The sequence below is a fragment of the Cavia porcellus genome, unplaced genomic scaffold (assembly GCF_034190915.1).
Source record: "Cavia porcellus strain 051 isolate PalLab524CR breed Dunkin Hartley unplaced genomic scaffold, mCavPor4.1 scaffold_1, whole genome shotgun sequence".
Lineage (NCBI taxonomy): Eukaryota > Metazoa > Chordata > Mammalia > Rodentia > Caviidae > Cavia > Cavia porcellus.
In genome coordinates, this window is record NW_026947484.1 from 75,522,842 (window position 1) to 75,546,957 (window position 24,116).

Consider the following 24,116-nt stretch of genomic DNA (forward strand, 5'->3'; position numbering starts at 1 on the left):
TGTTACATGTTTTCTAGTCAAGGAATTATTTTTCCTCCTTCAAACAATATTTTTCTAGCACTGGGAGCTGCTGGGTGAATTGATAAATGCAGATGGTACAGTACGGAGCATTCTCATGACCCCAGTTTTAGTAACTAGAGACTAGGAAATTCTAAACATGCCAATGTTTAATCTTAAGCTCATGTTGCCCCATTTAACTAAGGTACTTCTGGTTGCATTCTTTTTTCTGTGAATTTCCACTGAAATTTCCTACTCGGTATCTTTTCTAGGTCATGGTTACATCAGATGTATAATTCACTCCTCATTTTTGTCCAACTGGCATTCTCCAAGTTCATAAACGTATTGGGGACCTGAACCCATGAAAATGTACTTTGTCATCCTATGGTGCTTGCTAGGCTTTGACTTCACACAGGTTATATACAGGAAGCAGCTTAAGCTGAAGCTGGACCATCCCTTCTTAGATTTGCTCTTCACTGTCATAATTTTTTTGGCTTAATAATGTTAAAGAATTTGCTTGGAGGAAATTGGAAGGGGAGAGGGAAGGTGAGGCTCATTTATGCTTTCCTTAAACTTGTTTGTGCCAGTCTCTTCTCCTTTGGAGGTTAGCATAAAAGGATAAACGGACAGCAAATGTATTAGAATAGCTGTGTTTAGCTTTGGGGATCTCAGAGCGTTGATTGCACTGCTTGCCTGGAGTCTTCTCATGGGCAGCTTACAAGAATTTAACTGGAGAAGGACTTTGGGAATTCATAAATGAGGGAAGAATAAAGGGCATTCTCTCTGTTTACTGAGATGGGAAGGTTTACATGTCCCCTGGGAAGTCTTATAATCATAATAATATTGTCATCATCATAAATAGCATGTGTAGAGTGCTAAAGGCTGAATTTCACACTGCACATCTCCAAGTAGCCACATGTCTGAAAGTTGCCCCTTTCTTTTTTTTTTTTTTTTTTTTTTTTTCATATTTTTTTTTAAATTTTATTTAAGGAGAAAAGAAAAAAAAAAGCAGGGAAAGGGTACAAGTTATACAGATTTACAGAAAAAAAATGAACAGTAGGAAATCACTAGTTAATGGATTACATATTGTCATCTTAGAAATAATTGTTCAAGTCACAAAATTAAAGCTTGTAAAGTGGACATTCCATCAATGATACTGCAAACAGTTCTGTTCATTGATCCAATAAAACTCTGTGATATCATTTTCTATCTTATACACTTAAATATACATGCAGTTATATAGTTTGGAGCACTTTCTTTTCCTCTCTTTTGTACCATGACTATTACACATTTTGGGTTTCATTGCTCCCATGGTTCTTATTACTTTTTTGGAAGAGAGTAAAACCAAATGTGACATAACAGAACAGAATCGGTCAAGTCAAAAGGGTGGACATAATAGATAATGTAAAAACATAATACAAGGTGATCAACAATGGTTACCATAATGCCTCCCGCTATCTCCAATAGAATTGCCTATATCATTAGTTATAATACAATTGAACAAAACAGTAAAGAATAAAACCGACAAAACCAAAACATTGGAGACATTGTAGGTCTTCAAAAGTAGATAAAAGTCAACAAGAATGGGCGTCATAATGAATCTCATTATCTTCACAGCTGATGCCTAAACTTTCGAACCTGATACTATCCAGCAAAACAGAATAGGGGAACATCAGTTAAAAACCAGATGGTAAGAGTAATACAGGGCTTTAAATCAAGGTAATGAAAAGTCAAAGTGGGTTACTATAATATATCCTGCTATTTTTTTTCCTTTAATTAAAAGGATAAAGATAAAAAAGTAAATAATGGAGTGGAGATTGAGATAAAAGAGGGCATAACAACAAAACAGCGCAGATCAAAACATAACCATTTAAGCAGAATAGTGTTTCACCACCAGATAATCCTAACCTAAAAGTAGTTACCATATTGTTTCTTTCTTTGAAATCCTTGAGTACAACTTCGTATACTGTAGCATTAAGTATATCAAAACAATGTAAGACCATTCAAGAGAATGACAGCATTACATAGTATTTAGAATTGACTAACAGAAAATGACCAATGGTTTCTGTATAATCTCCTTGTCTTTAAAAGGTTTTTGCTTATACTATCGTACATAATAAAATCCAATAAGATACAGCCTATTTAGACCATTGGAGACAGAAGGACAAAAGCTAGATGAGACTTCAAAACAAGATGATACTAAATCAGTATTACCTATTAAGATGTCATTTTCTCCAAAATAGCTGTTCCTATCATCCAATCTTCTCTGCCTCATTTCTGTTGAGCTCTTTTTCTGTCAGTAGCTGTCAGTTTGTCTTCTTCATTTTGTTCTCTGCTCCATTCATTGTGGCCTCTCTGCCATTATTTCTGGATTCTTTGTATTTTTCTTTTTTTAGAATATCCTGCAATACTCTCTGTAGAGTTGAATTGGTGGTTGCAAATTCCCCCAGTTCCTCTTTATCCTGGAAGCACCTTGTTTTTCCATCAATTTCCAGGGACAGTTGTGCAGGATATCTCAATCTTGGCTGGAGATTATTATCTTTCAATGCTTGAATTATTTCCCCCCACGCTCTTCGTGATTTGATGGTTTGTGCAGAGAAATCTGCTGTAATTCTGATGGGTGTTCCCTTGTAAGTGGTCTGTTTCTTGTCTCTTACAGCTTTTAATATTCTGTTCTTGTATTGCATTTCTGGAATTTTTATTATTATATGCCTGGGTGTTGCTCTGTTTGGGTTGTAGGTAGCTGGGGTCCTGTATGCCTCATACATCTGAGTATCTTTACCTTTTGCTAAATTAGGAAAATTCTCCTGGATTATTTCTGTGAGTAGCTTTTGTAGTTCACTTGTTTGTGTCCCTACTTCTTCTTTTATGTTCTTAATCCTTAAGTTATGGATCCTCTTATCATCTTCTTGTCTTTGTATTATTGCTGTTTGTTTCTTTGTTATTTTTAAGAAGTTTTTCATTTCATTCTCCCATATTACAAGTCTGCCCTCCAGTTCAGATAGTCTGTCCTTAGTTTCTTTCAAGCTGTTATGCCAGTCTTCTATAGACTTCTTAGTATCTTGGTAGTCCCTTTGAACCTGCTTCACGTATTCTATGCTTTCTCTGTTTTCTCCATCAAACAATTCTCCCCTTTTTTTCTCTTCTTCCATTCCACCACCTGTTTTTTCTTGGGTGGTACTTAGCATTTCTCTAACTATTCTGCATACTTCTAGCTTCAGGTCATTGATAACTTCATTCCTGAATTGGTCTATGAGGCTCTCTATATGGTGCCTTATGTGTATTGGTGTGGTGTCTGCTATTGCCTGTTTCTCAGAATTGGGGGCCAAGGAGCCTTTCTTGTTGCTGCCTCTTCCCATGCTGCCTCTTCTTCTCTGTTCCTTATATATGCAAGCTTATATAAGAGGCCCAGCTTCTCTCCCAGTCAGCCACAGCCTGATCGAATTGCGCCAGTTAGGTGTTCCTGCTCACCGCTGCGCACCAGGGAGTTATGGACCAGGCAGCCTACGCGTCTCCCCTCCCGGCCACCGTCAGGCTCTGGGATCTGGTTTGGGCCAGCCTACCAGGTCCGCCGGCAGCATCACGCAGGCCAGGCACTTTTCACCAATCCCGCCCGAGAGGGGGATGTGTGACTGGAGTCGCCACCGCGCCCTGCTCCCACAGGACTGCTCGGGCCCAGAAAGTCCTCTGCTGGAGTCAAACTGTGGTAGAGTGTCAGTTTCTCTCACTCACCTCACCACAAGTCAGTGCACACCTCCCTGCCGTTCGCAGACTCCCGTTCTCAGAGCTTCCGCGCGTCTCTCTCCTTGCCGAGCCGCTGTAGAGGCAGCCAGCCGCCATGCGGCGGGAAACCCAAATCGCGGCTTACAATGGCGCGGTTCCAGCCTCCACACCGAGTCTTTTCTGTTCCTGTTTTAGCACCAGGACTGCATTCCAAGTTGGTTTCTCTCAGCCCAGTTCGTTCCTGAGTCAGCAGAGCATATCTCCACCGACTTATGTCTCCTTAGTCCGCACCATTCCTGGTTTCTGAGCCGAGTCTTTCAGAGAGCCTCCGGTAGTTGCTGTTATCTGTCCGCCATGTTCTCCCGGAACAGTTGCCCCTTTCAGAGGTAGCTTACTACCGAGACTAGGAAGATTGACTGGCTCCAAGTCACGCAGGTAGACAGCACGAATCCCATGCATCTGTCTTGTTTTTTTCAGTTGTCCAATCAGTGAAGTGTGTGTGTAGGATAAAACTAAGATGAGCATGGTAACTGGTAATTCCAGCTCTCTGGGAGGCTAAGGCAGAAGGATTGAAAACTGGAGGCCAGCCCTGTATGACTTAGTAAGATCCTGTCTCAAAATACAGAATGTAAAGGCCCAGGGCTGTAGCTTAGTGTGATGGCCCTAGGTTCAACCCCCAGTACTGAAAAGAAAGAAAGAAACACAAAGGTAAAACTAGATTTTGCTTTTCTTTGAGAGATTTTGAATGTTGAAAACTGATCAAAATTTATTTTAATGATAACTTAAGTGGGCCAAATAGGTCATGGTTTCCTTAATTCTCCATTGATTAACAGTGGCCATCTCAGAGTGCAGTCTGAACAAACATGTACATAATGCCTTGTGCTGTAACATTTTGTCGGTGACCTTTCATTAAGAAAGGGTGATGATGAAAGCTATCTGGATGTGGAGGAATTCTCTAGGGGGATTTACTCTGGACATTAAGGAGAAGACAGCACCCAGCATACATGTCACGAAATCCTTCACTGATAATAAAATGCATATAGCAGGTACAATATATTCCTGTTCTAGGAGCTGAGGATACAGCTGTGAGCTGAATCCAGTAAAATAAGTAAGATCTATAAGATATAGAGGTAGAACATACTGTATACTAGATCATGACACATGTTAAGAATTTAAAAAAGCAGGGCAAGTGGATGGGAATCATTTTTTTTTCTACTATAGCAGCACTATAAGCATTATCATTACTATCCAGGAAAAAGTGACCAAATATATGCTGTGGTTAAAAGTGGAAAAGATTTTACACCATACAATACACTGGATAAACGGTTAAATACTTGGAGAAAACAAGGTTAGAGCTATTATATGTTATCATTAAAATAAATATACAGATTAATAAAAATAAAATAATACAGGTAAACATTTATCTGATTCCTCAGTGTTAAAGTTCTTCTTAGGCATAAAAATCATTTGGTATAGAAAAATATTCCATTTATAATAACATTTAAAAAATGAAATACTTAGAAATAAAGAAAAGAAAATGGCAATTTGTACACTGAAAAGTAGAGTTGAAAGAAATTAATGAAGTCCTAAATAAAAAGGTAGATACCTCATATTTATGGATCAGAAGACATACTATTGTAAATGACAATACTAGGGTAGGGATACAGCTGAGTGGCACAGTGCCTGCATGGCAAGCACAAGGTCCTGAACTTGATTCCTGGTACCAAGCAAACAAAACAACAGCAGTATCAACAACAACAACAACGAAAGAAAGAAAGAAAGAAAGAAAGAAAGAAAGAAAGAAAAGAAAAGGTAGAAATACTTCCCAGAATAATCTACAGATTCAACAAAAACCAAAATGCTTTTTTTATAGAAATTGATCAGATGGTTATAAAATTTAAATGGAAAATCAGTGGGCTCAGAATCCAAAATTGCTTGAACAGTCTGAAAGAGGATAGGTAAAAGAATCATACTTCTTATTACAAAACTTACAATACCAAACTGAAGTAACCTGGACAGTATGGAACTGGCACTGAAGTAGATATACTGACTAATGGAATAGATTAAAGAGCTTAGAATTAAATTCTTGTAAATGTAGTCAACTGATTTCTAACAAGGGGACTAGGGTAATTCAATGCGGAAAAGAATAGGCTTTTCAACACATGGTGGTAGGACCCTGAATACACACCTGCAGAAAAGTGAAGACAAACCCTACCTCACACCATATAAAAAAATTAAACCAAAATAAATCACAGACCCAAATAGAAGAGGTAAAACTATACAACTCTTAAAAGAAAACATGGATATAAGTTTTCATGACCTTGAGTTAGACAGTACTTTCCTAACTTACACCAAAATAATCAGTGGTAAAAGAAAAAACTGGACTGCATCAAAATTAAGAATTTTTGTGCTTCACAATATACTATCAAAAAAGTAAAAAAAAATCTATAATGGAAGAAAATATTTGTAAGCTGTATATCTAATAACCGATTTGTGTTCAGAATAATTACAGAAGTCTTACAATTTAACAACAGAAAGATAAATGACTGAACTAAAAATAGACAAAATATTTAAAAAAGCATTTTCCAAAGAAAGGTATAAATTTCCAATAAGCACATAACAAGGTGTTCAACATCATCAGGAATTAGAAAACTACACTTCAGACCTGCAGTGAGATTCTACAGTAATCATACCCATTAGGATGGCTAACACAGAAAAGACAGTAGCATATGTTAATGAGGATAGAGAGAAATTATAACCTTCAGATATTGCTGGTCAGCGTGTAAAATGGTGTAGCTGCTTTGGAAAAGTCTAGGCAGCTCCTGAAAATTTTACACAGAGTTTTTTGGCCTACTACTCCTACCTTGTACAAAAGAGAAATAAAAATATATATCTACCTAAAACCTTGTACATGAGTGTTCACAGCAGTATTAGTTACAATAGCCAACAAACAGAAATAGTCAAATATCCATTAAAAGACAATAGATAAAATATGTTGCCTCCATACAATGGAATATCATTCAGCAATAAAAAGAATAAAGTACTGATACATGCTATGGTATGGATAAATATTGAAAACATTTTGTTAAGGGAGAAAAGTTAGCATAAAAGGTCACATATTACATGGTTCATGTGAAATGTCCAGAATTGGTAATAGCATTGTGACAGTAACTGAGTAGTTTCCAGGGACAGAGATGGTGGGGAGCAGTGAGGGGCTACTATGGCTATGAAGTTTCTTGTTGGGGTAATAAAAATGCCCTGAAATTAGACAGTGGTGATGACTGTATATCCCAGTGAACAAATTAAGAACAACAAAACTATACCCTTTAAAAGGTCTTTTTGTGGTATGTGAATTATATTCTGACAAAACTTATGAAAAATAGACAATGAAATAAAAAAATGAAAAAGCTGGTGCCATTCACAGGCTGCAGGGAGAACAAGAAGCCAGCCACTTCCTGTGAGTCGGCGCCTTGTGCAGGCTGCAGACTGCGTGGAGGACACCAGATGCCAGCCCCTCCCAGTGGATGGGCTGAGAGACAAAAAGAGCCCCTCTCCATGAGTGACCAGCTGGTTCAGAGAAACACAGGTGGAGATGATAGCTACTGAAGTAAAATACAGTTTAATGCTGGTAGTGTTCAGTGTTTTATTGACTTTGCAGACCTAAAGCAGGTAACTCGATTATCTGCTTAGAGGATAACAAGACACAGTATAGGGCCAGGGAGAGAACAAATCAGCATTTCCCAAAAACCAGCCATGCTAGAACTTGGGGAACTCTCCAAGAAAGCAATGAGCCAGCCTTCCTGGTAAGTGGTGTGAGCTGATGGCATGCCAGGGATAGAGTAAGTCGGTGTCTCCAATGAGCCTACTAGTACTTGGGCTGAGAATCAAATGTCCAGTGCCCCCCTTTCTTTAGCAACTGGATGGTTTTGAAGTCAGCCAGAATTGATAGCAACTAAGGCACATAAAGCAACTAAATGCTTACATTGTTTGGCTAATTATGCTGACCTGAGGCCAGAGGTCTGAGCATCTCTTAGGAAGATGACATTATGCAATATAGCAATTATGGGGGATTTTTTTCTATCTTGTCTTTGAAGACCAATACTGTTTTTACTGTTTTGCTTTGTCCTAATTAATTGTTTTTCTCTAATCAATCTTCTGTTTTGATTGGTTTTATACTGTTTTGTTTTGGGTTTGAGTTTGCTATATCGATGGAATGGACAACTACTGTAAAGATAACAAGATATACTATGGTACCTATTAATGTTATCCTGATATCCTGCTCTGAAGTTCTATACCAATTTCATTGCATTGTCTTGATTGGCTTTGTTCTGTCTTGTTTTGTTGTATTTTATATTAAAATAAAAAATTTTAAAAACCATAATATACAGTATAGCATCCATGGGGGATTTTCTGAAGGTGGTAGCCATTGCTAATTCCCTATTATCTTGTTTCAAAGTCCTGTATCATTTTCAGTGTTTGGTTTGGTTTAATTCTATTCTGTTTTATTCTATTTGATTTTACTACATCTGATAGCATGGGCAGCTATTTCAAAGATAACAAGATATATTATGGTAGTCATTTTGGATGTACTATTATCTTGTTTTGAAGTCCTGTATTGTGTTCATTGTTTTGTTTTATTTTCCTGTGTCTGATGGTACGGGCAGCTATTGTAAAGACAAGAGACATTATAGTAGTCATTGTTGATTCACTATTATCTTGTTTTGAAACCCTGTATCACTTATACTGTTTTATTTTGATTGGCTTTATTTTGTTTTATTTTGCCTGATTTTGTATTCTCTTTAAAATAAAAAAATTTTAAAAATGAAAAAAAATTCATTAAATTTACTGCTTAACAAGTAAGACTTGTTATCTTAAAAACATGATAAGCCATACAAACTGGAAAAAGGTGTAACATATGCTATGTTATTTGGAACTGAAGAGGTCACTGATTATACCTTTAATTTATAAGCTACTAAAAAAAAGAAAGATCTCCCAAGATGTGGAGTCATTGGAGGAGTCTCCCAAAGGCTGGGGCATTAAAGAGCCACATCTTCTGTAAACTTACTGCTTTCCTGCAAGCAAGGTTATGTTTGCTATGCTGGCATAAGGTTAAAGGACGTGGAAAATTTTGAAAATCTGAACCACAGCTGGTATTTACACAGGTATGCACACAGCCTGTAATCTAAATAAATGTAACTTTATGGTTCATCTTAGGCAAAATCCCCCAAAAAACCAAACAAAAAAATGAAACAAAAAGCTGCAACAAACCATAGTCAGAGAATTTAATTTATAGTGGTCTTAAAGTGACAGTAATTTTAATATGCCATTGAGAGAGACAAATGTGAAAAACATTTTTCTTAGAATAACGAGATTAAAGGGGCAGAGACTGCAGCTTTAGTATGTAGAGTTCATATAACTCATTTGGAAAAATAAACAACTGATATAAATGATCAAATGTTATAAAGGTCAATTCTCAAAGGAACTATAAATGGCTATTAAACACGAGTAATGGTTGAACCCTATTAGTACTCAAGAAATGCAAAACAAAATGATCAGATAATATTTTTTACTTGTCAGAGTAGCATAATTTAAAAAGCATGTGCTGGCTGAGGGCTGGCAGAAGACAGAACTGCGGGAGTCTTTAGTGGTACAGTCTCTTCTTGCAGTTGTGTGCAGTTTAGTACCCTATCATTTCTTCTTGGAATCTCCCCCAAGTAAATAACCCCTAAGTTAGATGCAGCATTTATCTGAAATTATGCTCATAAAAATATTAGTTTGAAAAGAAGCAGCTATATAACTGCCAAATCCTGAAGCATGATAAAATAGACTATGGTACACCTACATACTCTGAATGTGGTATTACAATTTTAAATGATGTTTTTGTAGGATATTCAAGGAGATGGGAAACTATGCATGGTATGTTATGTGAAAAACAGAGGACATATAGCTAAAATTATAAACCATTGTGTTACTGGTTTTTCTTTTCAGTTTTGAGAGCTGAATCTGGAGCCCCACTCTTGTCACTGAGCTATGCCCGACTAGTCATCATTTTTATATGAATTCATAAAGCACAGAAATAAAGATTGGTAGGATGCACATAAAAATAGTAGCACCAGATATCTCAAGGTTGTGGGATATTGAGTAATTGTCACTGTTTCACTGTTTTATTTGTTCCTTTCAAACTTCAACAAATATTATAAGAAAAATTGTTCTATCTAAATATAAAACATGAACATTTTACTTCAGTTTTTTGTGGATGGCAAAATTATTGGGTTATAAAAGTGGAGCACGGAATAGACAATGATAACATAAAAATACATGTATAATGGTTGCTTTAGCATTTTTATACAGTTTTAAAACTTATATAATACCACATATTCATTGCAGAAAATTTAATATATAGCAATATAAGGAAAAATAAAATCCCACATAATCCTTTGATTTGAAATACATATTATTAGCTTTGGGCTTAGTTTGCTCTTCTTTTGTTAATTACTGAAGATTTGAAATTAGGATGTTAATTTGATCTTTTTCTTCTTAAAAACAGGATTTTATATCTATAAATTTCTTTTTGAGCACTGCCTTTGAAGGATCCCATAAATTTTTAGTGTAGGCATTTTTATTTTGACTCTGCGTTTTTCATTTTGCCCTGTGATTTCTTTAACCCATCGGTTGTTTAATTTTCATGAATTTTTGAGTTTCCAGGTTTTCATTTTTTGTTGATTCATCCCGCTATGATAAAAATGATACTTCACATGACTTTAATATTTTTAGTTCACTAAGACTTGGTTTCTGGCCTCCACTGTCAGTCTATCCTGGAGAATGTTCCATAGAGATAACCACTATTCATAGTTTCATAGACCTCACTAGAATTCTGCTGTGCCTTTAAGGCACACAGACTGATAACTATTAACATGTCAATAAATCTATAGTTATTGACTAACTATACCTCTAATACATTAGAGGTGACTAATTATAGGTGACTGACTATATCTCTAAAGCATTTCCATTGGTTGCATACTGTTCCCATTATTTGACCATACCTTAATATATTTAACCAATATATTACATGGTTGTACATATACACTTACCAATCTTTTTCACCAAAGACCAGGGCTAATGATTATTACATCAATAAATATCTGACTGGAGTACATAACTATAATTACTAAGTGATTATTAATGTAGGGGGAAAAGTCTCAACTCTTCCAATAAAAATCTTACACAGATAGTAAAGTCAACAATTAAAAATCATAAGAAATTTTCTCACTAATCTTACCTTGAATTTTCTTGAAAACTCTGGAATTCATAAACTTTAGAAATCTGTCTGCATAAAAACTTGGTCTATGAACTGAAACAGTGTCCTGAAAAGAAAAATCAAGGATCACAGGATTATCTTTTAAGAGTTCAGCTCAAGTCAGAAGCAAGATCTCTGTAACTGGTTCTCTGATGGCTACTGTTCTGACTCAAAGTAGCCACAAGTTAGGAAGAGTAAAATTCTGTGTCATGTGGTGCCCAGGAGCCTTGTCTGGAGAGAAGGGTACAAACTCAGTCCAGACAGATTCCAGATGCTCAAGATAAAATGAGCTCTAGGGGCAGAGCAGAGATGGCCAAACACCTTTAATAAAACACTGCATCCCGGGAGGGGCTTTTAAATTCTTTTGTTTACAGGTAGTCAGGGCTTCCAAGTGTCATTTGGAAAAGAGGGCAGAGTTCTTAGCCCTGGATAAAAATCAGGGACATAAATAAAAAGAACAACTCTAATGTAAGAGTGACACTTCAACCAAAACAGTATTGTAGCTTCATCTCCAAGTGACAAGGTGAACGGATGGTAGGAGGATTCCCAGAAGATGAGGCTAATTGAAGTGAACTGAATTATCTATTGGTTAAACAGAGACAAAGTGTTAACTCTTCTCTTATGCTTGGCAGGACTCTTAAAACTGAAGTGTCATTTTACTACAAATCTGAGAAAGGAAATAGATGAATGGATTGTCTCTGTTCATTTCGTAACCAATTATTAGCGATCCATGTTGTACATTTCTAGAAATAGTAAATTTGCTTCTATGCATAGCACTCCATTTTGAGTTCAGGTTATGGATTCCAATATGGAGATTTCTAAAAATTTAAGTTTAGATGCTACAAAGTAACAACAGTGAGGATGGGGGGAAACCCCAACAAGTACAACCAAAAATTAGGAGACCTGGTTTTAGAGTGAGTTCTAACTTTAAAAGACTGTGCGATCCCAGGAATAGCTAGAGACTCAGGGTCTCAGCATCTGTATCTGTGAAGCAGGGTGATACAGGAGGCATAATCAGCACATAAGGAAGGAGACAGCATGCATGGGCCCGCTTTGGCATATTCTACTGGTCCTATAGTCTCTAGGCGAGGCTGTGATGTGACAGAACATTTACCTCCCTGTATAGTATGCCTTGGTGTAACACACACTCTTCACAGGATGCTGGCAGTTTCTGCCTCAAGTGGACACCTTTGCATGAGAGGCAGTACTTTAGAACTATCAGTAGGATGCAAGGAGCATCTGCAGATGGCTGAGGCCCAGCCTTTGGCTTTAAAGGATTTCATTCTTACTCTCTTTAGCATGAAGAAACACTGTCTAAGTAAGGGTCACATTAATAAGTAAACAAAAGTAAATCTTGATTATTGCTTGTGATGTCACAAATATATCTCGTACAGATATTTTCTTTAAAATGGACAAATAAAAAAGAGAAAGTATTTTAAATAGAGGAAGATGGGGCCTTACGGAAGCATCTGGCCAATCCAGGACTGGGCCACTGAGATCAGAAATCTCGCCGGGTACCTGGTGGTGGAAGTGGACTCAGCAAAGAGCAGAGGAAGAGATGGAGGAGCAGGTATGTTTGCTCTCTCTCCCTTCCCTGTTCAAGGTGCTAGGCTGTCCCTACCTTTCTCAGCGGGAAATAAAACTAAAATTAACTTACCATCTGGAACTTCCCATAGGACATGTCTTGGATCTCAGTGTTTGTGGTTCTTTCTTAGAACTAAATTTGTGAGCCTGTTGTTTAAAAGTGCATTCTGACAGAGGTCAGCCCTTAACTCATGGACAAACTACAGATCTTTAGAGCAGCAAGATTATTAACAGTCGTCCACAAAACTGAAAAATATATGTTCTTTTCCAAGAAGGAAAAGAACAACATCTGTAATTTATCCTGTCAAAGGAAAGCGTCTGCTAACATCTTAAAAGAAAACAGAAAATGTGGGATCAAACTCATGATCATTATATTCTTTGGTGGTGTCATACGCAGTCATTAACTGAGGGAAGCTTAGGCCAATAAATGTTTTGTTGGCAGTAGGAGGTTCAAATCTAACATCTAGAAACGTGTGTGTGTGTGTGTGTGAGAGAGAGAGAGAGAGAGAGAGAGACTTCCCTTTGATATTTGACTTTTCCCCCTAAGTTAAGGTATGATATATAACTCTCTGATACCTTCACATTAGTCAGCACATATAAATGTACAAGTCTATAAACATGTACATTCACACCCACAAACATTTTCACTGTGTATGTTCTTATTATGTGTCAGGCATCATGGTGCTTACTAATGTGCATTATTGCATTTTACCCTCACATCAGGCAGGCTGTGTGGGGTTATCCCCATGCTACTGAGGAAAAACCTGCTTCAGATGCACTTCACATGCATGTGTATGGCCAGGTCACTAGGAGAGTCAAAGTTTAAGCAAAGTTCAAATCCAGGGTTTCTATCATCTCAAACTGCTCAGTAGCTCAGTCTTCTGATAATTTCAACAGTCTCAGCCTTCCCTGTGCCTTTGAGGAGAATCCTCTTCTTTTCCCCTATTATCTCATAATTTCATACAGAGACATCCACCCCTGCGCTGTCCTGGCTCACAGTCTAAGATTCTGGGTTATAAAGACTTTTGCTCCTTTTTAACAGGCCAGTGATGCATTTTCCCAAACACACTCAAAGTCTCTGAGAAATCAGAAGAAATGTAGTTTAACAAGAAACAGCAGTCACTCACCCCATCATACACAAGAGCTTTCCAGGAATGCTCTAACTTCTTCATTAACCTGAATATAAATGGAAAAACAACAATAAGAATGCAAAACCATACAAATCTGGTGAATTTTCCAAAACTTGGACTGCTTTTGAAATAATAAGTCACTTCTCAAAATTTCTCACCTATATGATTGTAGAATGTCAATAATGCCCATAAATAAAAGCAATTTTTCTCCCTTATGGCTTTTAGCTGGAATGCCTCCCATTCTGTTGATAGAACATAAAAAAACTGTATTATTATATAGGTATGAAAAGTTAAAAATAATTTTAAATAAAGACTGAAAATAAATATCCCGAAGAACTCTGAGCAATGTCCTCATTCACTGTTCTTTCTTAATTTTTGCATTAGTCAATTATTCTTCCTGGTGCTCTAGAGTGATGTGCTTCCCTGCAGAGGGGAATAACATCACAGCTGTCCATTCAGAAGAGTGGATGGGAAGAATTTAATCTTAAAATTATTTCCATTTCTAAACTACAAATGAAAAGTTTTAGAGCACTATAAAATATTGCTTTAAAAATGTGATATTTTTTTCTGACAGAATAAGATGTTTACTGTGACATTTTTTATTTTAAAGAAAAACCCCCAGAAAAATCAAGAGGCAACCAATTAAAAAGCAACAACAAAAGTAAAATGATGATAACAACAACAACAACAATAATGGCAATACAGGATTTCAAAACAAGATGATAGGAATTTAACAATGGTTGTTGTATTGCATATTGTTATCCTCAACGTAACTGCTCAGGCTACCAGATACAGGCATGTACGATTGATCAAACAAAAAAAAATTGCCTCTTGAGTAGTTTCTTTCCCTTTTATTATATCAATCGTAGCTTTTAGATCTCATGTACTCTTTCAGGTTTTACACTAGTGAGACAATTTGGTGTTTATACATGTAAGTGTGATTTATTTCACGTATGAGTATGGATTCTATTATTTATTGTGCTATTTTAATGAAATAAAATAAAAGCACACTGAAGGAAATATATAAAAATTTGATTTCCACAATGGTACCATACTTTTTCTAGTATGTGTGTGTATTAATTTACAAAGGAGATTATTTATCATGTTTTATAACCTGAAGTTATTACTTGCCAAATGATAACCATTTCTTCAAATCAGTAGCGATGTGATTTTTTAATAGCTGTGCAGTGCTTTGTTATACATATAGATTATTTTGTTCTATTGATTATTGAACGTTTAGTTGGAACTTTAAGCAATGATTAGAAAAATATTTAGTATGTGTTAATTTTCTTTATAAAAATGAAATACGACAGTGATTTATAGTCAATGTTAGAGAATCCTAAAAGTCAGATGCTATGACCACAGAAAATAACTTCTTTCTGCAGTCTCCTTGCTTGGACGGTATGCACACGTGACCCAGTTCACACTTGCAGTGATCTTCATTGCCTGCAACTGTTTCTGTTGTCAATATGCGCTTTGCACACACACTTTTTTTTTTTTTTTTAAAGAAAAGGAAACGAAAAAAAATACATGGAAATTAAAAAAAAAAAGGGTAGAAATAATTCTAAATTACAGACAAACAAAAGGTAAGAAATTGCCAGTTGATAAGTTACAAATTGTCATCTTCGAAATGGCTGTTCAGGTTATAGAATTAAAGTATATAGAATGACATTCAAAAAAAAATGACCCTACAAACCATTCTGCTCTATGGCCGAACAAAAGCTCTGTAATATGATTATCAGTCCCACCTATTTGTTTTACATCTCTAAGAGGATAAGGTTAACCATATCAAAACAGAACAGAACATTTTAAAAAAAATAAAAAAACAATTTAAAGAAATACAGATTTCAAAGCAAGTCCACTGGAAATCTACCTTATCTATCTAGCTTCTTACAAATAGTTGTCCCTAACTTCACCCACTTTCTATACTTATTGCATATTATAGAACTAATCAAATCATTACAGGATGATGGAGTCTTTTTAGGTCCTCAAGTTCCAAATTAGGGAAGACAATACCAACTACCATCGCATCTCTCATTCTCTTTGTGATAGCCGTCCCCATCTCTGCATATGTTGAAGTTGAGCTGAAGAAACCAGTCCAGAGTCATTTTAATCAGCAAGCAATAGATTGCTAGAATTTATATTATAATGCTACAAAATAAGCCTCGGGTTTTTCAGGTTTCTTCCTCAGAGTATTTGTTCCTATCCTCTCTGTATTATAGGGAAAACCAAGTCATAACAAGACAACGAAACAATTTCCTAGATAATCATGCAATGGATAGGACTTATAAAACTATAATATAAATGATCTTCCGTAGCTACTATGTTTTCTCTTGTTATTTTCAATAGATTTGTTGACAACACTGGCTTATTATAGTTAAACATACTATCACCTATTTTTATAAAAACTTATCTTTGACTGCATTGTAGTATTTGAGAGCTGTTACTGATTCATACCAGTATGGATATCCTTTACATCTTGTCATGCTCAGAGTAGTTTCCTCTACTTTTAGGGTTGATTCTAACACGCATACCGATTTCTAATAGGATCAGTCAAGGCCAACCAATAGTCTTATGATTCAGATACAATTAAGATCAGTCATAGTAAGACAATGTAAGTAATACAGAATTTCAGCCTAAGTCAATAGGAAAGTAAGGATAGTTGCCGTGGTATAACCTGCTATTTTTGGTTCTAGAGGTCTGTGTCCTCAAATCTGATATGAGTGGACAGACCAGAACAAATTTAATTCAATCTAAATATGTCACTAGGACTACTGTGTCTTTTAAATCGTTATACACCATTAGCAATGACCTCTGCTTTTTTTTTTTTTAAATATAGTTTCAGAGCTGTCTCTACTAAAGACTAGCTTACCGTCTCTGCCTCATGTCTGCTACTCCACTTTTCTGCTATAATTTGTCCACCTTATTCCCTCATTCCATGGTCTGCCCCGTTCACTGAGGCTTCTCTGCCACTGTAGCTGTAATCCTGATATCTCTTCCTCTCTTTCTCTGTAATGTCCTTCAGCGCTCTCTGTAGGGTTGGATTGGTGGCCACGAACTCCCACAGTTCCTCCTTGTCTTGAAAGTATCTTATTTCTTCATTAATTTTTAGAGAGAGTTTTGACGGATATATGAACTTAGGTTGCATATTTTTTTCCTTCAGGACTTGGAATATTTCTCCCCACTCCCTTCTTGACTTAAGAGTTTGTGATGATAAGTCTGCTGTTATTTTGATAGATTTCCCATTATAGGTAACCTGCATCCTTTCTCTGGCTGCTTTTAATATTCTGTTTTTTTGGTGGATTTCTGGGATCTCGATTATTATATGCCTAGGCGTAGATCTGTTTTGGTTGTAGGTAGCTGGCGTTCTGTATGCTTCTTTTATCTGGATATCATTTCTTTTTGCTATACGTGGGAAATTTTGCTTTAATATCTCTGTGAATATTTTTTGTATTTCATTTTTGGATGTTCCTGCTTCCTCACTCACATTCTTTATCCTTAGGTTATGTATCTTTTTATCATCTTCCAGTTTTAGAATTGCTTCTTTCTGGTTCCTTGTTATTTTTAAGAGGCTTTTTCTTTCACGTTCATAAGCCCTAAATCTCTCTTCAAGTTTCAGAAGGTTGTCTTTAGTTTCTGTCAAGGCATTTTGCCAATATTCAATGGAGTTCTGAGTTTCCTGATATTCTCTTTGGATCTGTTTCAGGTATTCTAAGTTATGCTTAAATTCTTCTTCAGATGCTTCTCTTTCTTTTCTGATTTCCTCAGTTCTTCCATCTGTGTTCTCTTGGGCGGGGCTTGTCATTTCTTTAATTAATCTCTTTATATCTTGCCTCACTTGGATCAGGAGTACATCTTTAAATTCCTCTATGAGATCATGTAAGTACTTTTTAATTTCGGCTGATGCTGTGTCGAGTAGAGGATGGTTACTGTGCTTGTTCTCTTCAGTGTTTAGTTCTCTTGGGTTTAATTTCTCCTGTTGAACAGCTGGAGGTTTTTTTTTATTTTTATCTCTTGTCATGTTTCTGGTTTCTTTCAGACTGTCCTGGAGTTCTCTGGCCCTCTCCGAATTGCTTAGGGCCTTTCAGAAGCGTGCTGGCTTGAGTTTTTGCTGTCCTCCCCAATTTGCTGTTATCTGGGGAAGGCTGGGATGTAGGGGCGGTACAGTCTAGACTCTAGCCTCTGTGTCAGTTAGTTCATAAATTAGGCTGTACTTTCTGGTTGTCACTGAGTTGTGACTATTTTGTATCTGCTTATTGGGCCCCAAGCAGAGGCTTGGTTTAGCCCCAGTAGCTCCTGCCAGTTCTCTTTGAATCAGAAGCAGCTGGGTAATGGCACAGGATTCTGCCCAGGTCCCAGCCGTTCTCTTCCAAACCTCTCTGTGATAGGTGCACCAGAAAAGCAGATCTGCCCAAAACAAAGATGGCTCCCACTAAGTTCTCTGTGTGGAGCTGAAGCCAACAAGTAATCAGGCTCTGCCAGGACTTAAGATGTCTTCCACCAGCCCTCCCTACAGGGCGACCTGGTGATGTCACTAAGCTGCGATTTCTGCCGCCAGGCTAATATGTCTGCACCAGATTCTGTGTTATTGATTTCCCCGTGGTGGCGGGCCAGCTGTTCTCTGGTCAAACCCAGCAGCGGCGGGGTTTTCTGTACTCACCAGGGTCCGGTGCAAGTCCTCGTTCCGGGACCGCTGCACACCAAGCTGTCCACTTTTCCCCCACTCGCGGCTCAGCGCTGACCGGTCAGATTTCTGTGCACCGTTTAGATTTGAATCGCCAGAGCTTTGTACATCCGCTCTGGTGCAGCGGTGCAGAACTGGCTGCTACTTGGAGTCTCGATCTGGGTCTCAGTTTCCCGCGGTCTCCAAAAGCAACTCAGCTTTTCGTGCTGGGTCCATGAGTCTGTTTGTTGATTTAAGGGCGCGGGATTTGTAGCCTCCGGTCTCAGCACGACTTTAAATCCTCCAGTTGTACTGTCTTGGTTAATAAGAATCGCTATCGATTTGTCTGGTCCTCTCCATGCTGTCTTTTTTTATCTTTGAGTCTGAATTCTCTGGAGAGATTCTTCGCTCGATCCCCTAGCTCGCCGCCATTTTCCAAGAGCGAGTTGTCCACTTTTCCACAGTGCAACAATAACACTGAGGAGTAGATCTACCCTCCTGGTCCTAGTATTGCTGTTGATCTCCAGCTGCCACTCCTCCTCCCAGAACATTGGACTGCAGTGGATTAATCTTGCTGGGCTAATTGGAGACTCAGCAACCCCTCATCCAAACAGAGGACCTCAGCAGGCTTCTGTCAGGGTGGTGAGTTTCTCCCATGGGATTTGTGGCTATCTTTGGTCCATCACATGGTGTCACTTCACAGGTGCTTAGACCATCACAAGGGGTCACTTCATAGGTGCTTAGATGGAAAGCTGTGCACACACACTTTAATCCTTCAGCTACTACTACATCTGGCTGAGAGACCCCCATTTGCCAGGGTACAGGACTAGGTCCACAGAATCCCTGAATTGCTAACATCATTCCCATCTTGTCTTTGCTTAGATATACATTTATTCAAATCCCAAGTTTACTCATTCCTTTTATGGTAGATTTTTTGAATACGTAGTAAAAGGAAGTAAGAATATTTTCAGCCATTGTGATAAAATGGAGCCTTCTGAGAAAGAAACCATAGGGGCGAAAGGATAACAATGCCTCAGGAAACTGTCTCCACCTAGTTACCCACATACGTGTAAAGTATGTGGCTTAATCTAGCACTTAATAGGACTCTGTTCCCAGGAGCCTCCATCACAGGCACTGACTGCAGGTGGTTAGCGGTGCCGTGGGTAACCAGGGACGTTCCTAATCAGGGCGGATGTGTGGCTTACGTGTCTGCATTCTCTGCAATGATCCCGTCTCCAGACTTCCCTGGGCCCTGGATGGATTCCATGGCCGTGGAATAGAGGACTTTCTGGATCCCAGGCCGCTTCGCATCAGGCACGTTTTGTGAGGACTCTTCTTCTTTGTCTTTGAGTGAATGTTCTAAAATGTGGATTCCCAGCAAAAGGCTGTAGTCCATGATCTTGAAGCTTTCTAGCACCTGAGAAAGAAAGAGAACCAGGAGGCCAGTCAACCCAAAAGGCCGATAAGTCCCATGTGCACAGAACCAGAATACTGTAGCTATGCAGACATATTTCTCCTGTATTCCCACTGTGGGGTGACAGAGGAGAATCCAAATGAAAACACTTGATATTAGCATTAGGTGACAGGCAGGAAGGACAGTCACAGCAACTGCAAGAAGAGATTGTTATGCAGATCTAAAGCAAGTGTATCTTTTCTTAACATTCTACGAATCCAGCATTTTTACTGAATCCTTCTCAGGTGCCAGGTATATAGTAGCTCACTTGAATTCATTCCTTACAACTACAACGGCCCTATGAACTAGGCATTGTTATTGTCTGTACATCATAGATGAATCAAATGAAGACAAAGGGATGTAATCTGCTAAATAACACAGTCAGCATGTAAGTAACAGAGCCCCAAGGGGTCAACTCTGGCAGCTACATTCTTAATAAGCACCACAGTGGGGAAACTAACAAGCAATAGTCTGCAAACTTGTACCCTCCTCAGCACGATGAGTGTTGCAGTGTATTTTTGCCTGTAATCTGTTTTAAAAATCCTAATTTTGCTGAGTTTAGTGATCTCTTTTTCAAATCCTATCTTTCAAAGTTGCCATTCAGTTCCCTATAGCAAGTCATTTAAGAACAGATAATCTCAACTAAGAATAGGACTTAACACTTAATTACCCACTCAGCAGCCAGTGTGGAGGGAGAGGAATTCAAAACATTTGGAGGCAACCAGACAAAAGAGAGAAATGCCTCAAATAAAAAATGACAGGGAACTAGGAATAGATAGAAATCTGTCAAAATGGCTTTAGAGAATTTAATCCTTCTTGGATGAAAAAGAATGTTCAGGAATAATGCCTAGAAACTGGGTGTTTTTCTCTATGAAAAATTATTTTTCTTCTAGTTTGTATATGATTGTCCTCTAGAATCAGTTTTGCAGTACTTGGTATTTGTCACACAAAGCTCAGGCAATTAGAGTGACCCAGAAAGTAACACAATCCTGGTTGGCCTAAAGGCCGTTAAGATAATAATTGAACACGTGTTACTCCTCATAGTGGTTGAGAAACCAGAGGTGCTAACTGGAAGGTAACTCCTCCAGAGTTACTCTTCTGAAAACAAACACTGTCTAAAAAGCAATAAAAATATAATGGTCTTTCTAGTGTGCTTGCCAGTGCGTTTGGCAAATCCTGATTTCTTTAAAGGCTCTGGGATTTTGAGTATCCAGTAGAATTACTTGGGTTTTAAACAGGAAAAGCTTGGCCTTTGGCACTGCAACTCTGGTCAGTGGTTCTAAAACGACAATCTTATAACCTATACGGGGAAAAATTCCACTTTCAACTGGAAAAATATACAGCTTGTGCTTTGCAGAACCCCCACAACACCCATTTACAAATACTTCCCTTCCAAGCAGGGAACTGGCTTCAATAGCAAGTTCTAATCAGTCTCTGTGCCAGCACTGCTGATCTTCCTAACAGCATCCAGAATCATTTACTAGAGCTAGGACTGAGCCAAGTTGGAAGGCATTCCTGAGGCCATCCTATAATGTATTCATCAATTAATTGTTTTTTTCCTAAAACAATTTTTATTATATTTTTCCAAGTAGTTTTTAACCTTAACTGTTTGGTTTGTATCTGTAGTCTCTTTTGTTGCTCACAGACACTAAAGAGACCCAGGTATTCTACAAGAGATAGAAAGCCAGGCTGTGGTCTGTCTTAACTAGTGGACAAAATAAGAAACTATCCTGATATTAAGCAGTAAAACATTTTAGGGGGTATAGTTTCCTTACAAAAGAATAAGATTTATAGAGAGAAGAACAGTAGTAACCAGATCCTTGGGACGATGGCGGGGAGTAGAGAGGATATGGTTACTATGTACATTTGTATAGGAGTAATAATGTTTGAAAGAAAGCACAGCAAAATAACTATTAAGTAAGACATTTTATCAATTATGTATTTCAAAGTAGAGGAAAGGATTTTGAATGTTCTCAACATAAAGGAATGTCTAAAATGAGATATTCCAATCATCCTACTATAATAATTATAAACTACATGCATGTAGCAAAATAAAATATTATATCCTATAAATATGTGCAATTACCATGTCGTGTCAATTATAAATTAACAATATATTAAAAAAGAAACCTTTGGGGTGGGGATATAACTCATTAGTAGTGCATTCGCCTAGCATGTACAAGGCCCAAAGTTCCATCCCCAGCAGTACCACAAAAATAAAACAAAACAAAACCCTTAAATTGGTTTGCCAGTATCCAGGAAAAGTACCCAGTCATTCTCAAGGGTTAAGGCTCCTACTTTCTGGGTGAAAGTAATAAAAAACAAATAGTATCACTGCTGTGTGAAAAATTGATCTCTAGCACCAGCGCCATATGTGGGTCCCCACCAGACTGGAATAGGCAAACCCCAGATTCTCCCCATGAGTCAGTGCTATTTAGAGACCAGTAGTAGAGAGAACAAGTCCACACCAAGGCCCAGTCTGGGAACCAGCACCATACATGGGCCCCCACCAGACTGCAACAGCCAGACCCCAGCACCTTCCATCATGCGTGAGCTGGCAAGCAAGAAGTACTAATTCCCTCTGTCCCGCTCCCTGCCATAAGCAACCGGCTTATCTGGAGAAAAACAGGCTGTGATGATAGCTATAGAGGTGAAATGCAATTGGATGCCTGTGGTGCTCTGGTGTCTAAGGCCAGTGTGGTCTGATTATAGGTTCAGAGGATAGCAGTGCCCAGTGTGACATCTAGGGAGGATCTCCTTTTGAGGGCTGCCGCCATTGCTGATTCCCTATGGTCTTGTTTTGAAGTCCTATATCCTTTCCATTGTTTTGTTTTGTTGGGTTTTACTCTCTTTTATTTGTTTGATTATGTTAAATCCAATGGCAGAAGCAGCTATCAAAGATAGCAAGATACAGTATGGCAGCAATTTTGGAATTACTATTGGCTTGTGTTGAAGTCCTATATTGCATTCATTGTTTTGTTTTTATTGTTTCTATTCTATTGTTCTATTTGAGTTTTACTATGTCCGAAGTTATCTGCAGCTATTTTGAAGACATCAAAAGGCATTATGGTAATTATTATTGATTTTGTAATATTTTGAAGTCCTGTGTCTCTTACACTGGTTTGTTTTGAGTGGTTTTATTGTTTTATCCCCTTTAAAATAAAAAAGAAAAGTTGACCTCTATAGTTAAGAGTTTTGGTCAGGCATAATCACCACCCACAAAAAAGTTAAGAAACAAAAAGATAAATATATCTCAATATACTTAAAATTTAGAAATCTTGGGGCTGGGGATTTAGCTCAGCGGCATAAGTGCCTGCTTTGCAAGCAGGCAGTCATAAGTTCAATCCCTGGTACTGATAAAAATGAAAAAGACAAAAAAAAATTATAAAACATGAAAAAAAGAAATCTTTCTAATGAAAAATAAATAGAATTTATGATATTCATATCATATATGAATATCATATATAAATATATGAATAGATTTTAATCATGTATTTTTAAACACTTGCATCAACTAGGGACAACGTATTTCTCTTATTCACATCCTCATAGTTTGACTAAAGGAATTGATAAGTCTAAAAACTTAAGCTACATGTTGCAATACTGTACAATATGAGGCTCTTTCCAGTTTGTCATTTCTAGAATGTCTGTCTGACCTCGTGGCTGCTGAAAGATTCTGTACCTGTACATTTGCCATTCAAAACACAAGTTACAATTCAAATATATGCACCTTTTCATCTAGTTTGGGCAGTACTTTACTTCCTCATTTGTAAAATAATAAAACAGAAATCATTCCCAATGCTATATAAAACAAGAAGCAAGTGGAAGACTGTAACGCTTTTTATAGCCAAAGTCAGGTATGTTTCCTTCTCTCCAGCACTCCTTTACAGGTGACTAACATCACTGGAATGTATATCTGAAATTCCGGGTAGTATTTCAGCAAGTCTGGATAAGGGCTGATGAAAGAGGTGGTAGTAACACAGGAGGATTAGGGAGAAGTAAATGGATTTCATAATGTTTTAGAGGTCAATTCCACTATCATCTTTCTATAGCTCAGTTGCTAAATCGTAATCTTTGGTTTGATCTTTGCTTCAGCTGCGTCCCTACACATTCCCAGTGGCCTTCTGGACATTTTAAAACTTCTCTACATGGTCCTACTGCAATCTGAACTTTTATTTTTGGTCAAGGTGTCTTGTTCTTGGTCAGTTTGTATTTTTTATTTGAAACCACGCTGATGTGGATTTCAGGCTCTACAATTCCTTCCTTTTC

The 24,116-nt window shown here is 37.6% G+C and overlaps 1 protein-coding gene across 4 annotated transcripts in view; it reads right to left on the bottom strand.

Annotated features, from left to right (window-relative positions):
- Positions 1-24,116, bottom strand: part of Pip5k1b (phosphatidylinositol-4-phosphate 5-kinase type 1 beta) — a 290,156-nt gene that overhangs the window by 67,782 nt on the left and 198,258 nt on the right. For all 4 annotated transcript variants that reach the window (XM_063250202.1, XM_063250210.1, XM_063250195.1 and 1 more), the window contains 4 exons: positions 19,600-19,811; positions 13,890-13,973; positions 13,729-13,777; positions 11,000-11,084 (listed from right to left, as the gene is read on the bottom strand). In XM_063250202.1, the coding sequence (XP_063106272.1) occupies positions 11,000-11,084; positions 13,729-13,777; positions 13,890-13,973; positions 19,600-19,811 (430 nt within the window). The remainder of the gene's footprint in view (positions 1-10,999; positions 11,085-13,728; positions 13,778-13,889; positions 13,974-19,599; positions 19,812-24,116) is intronic.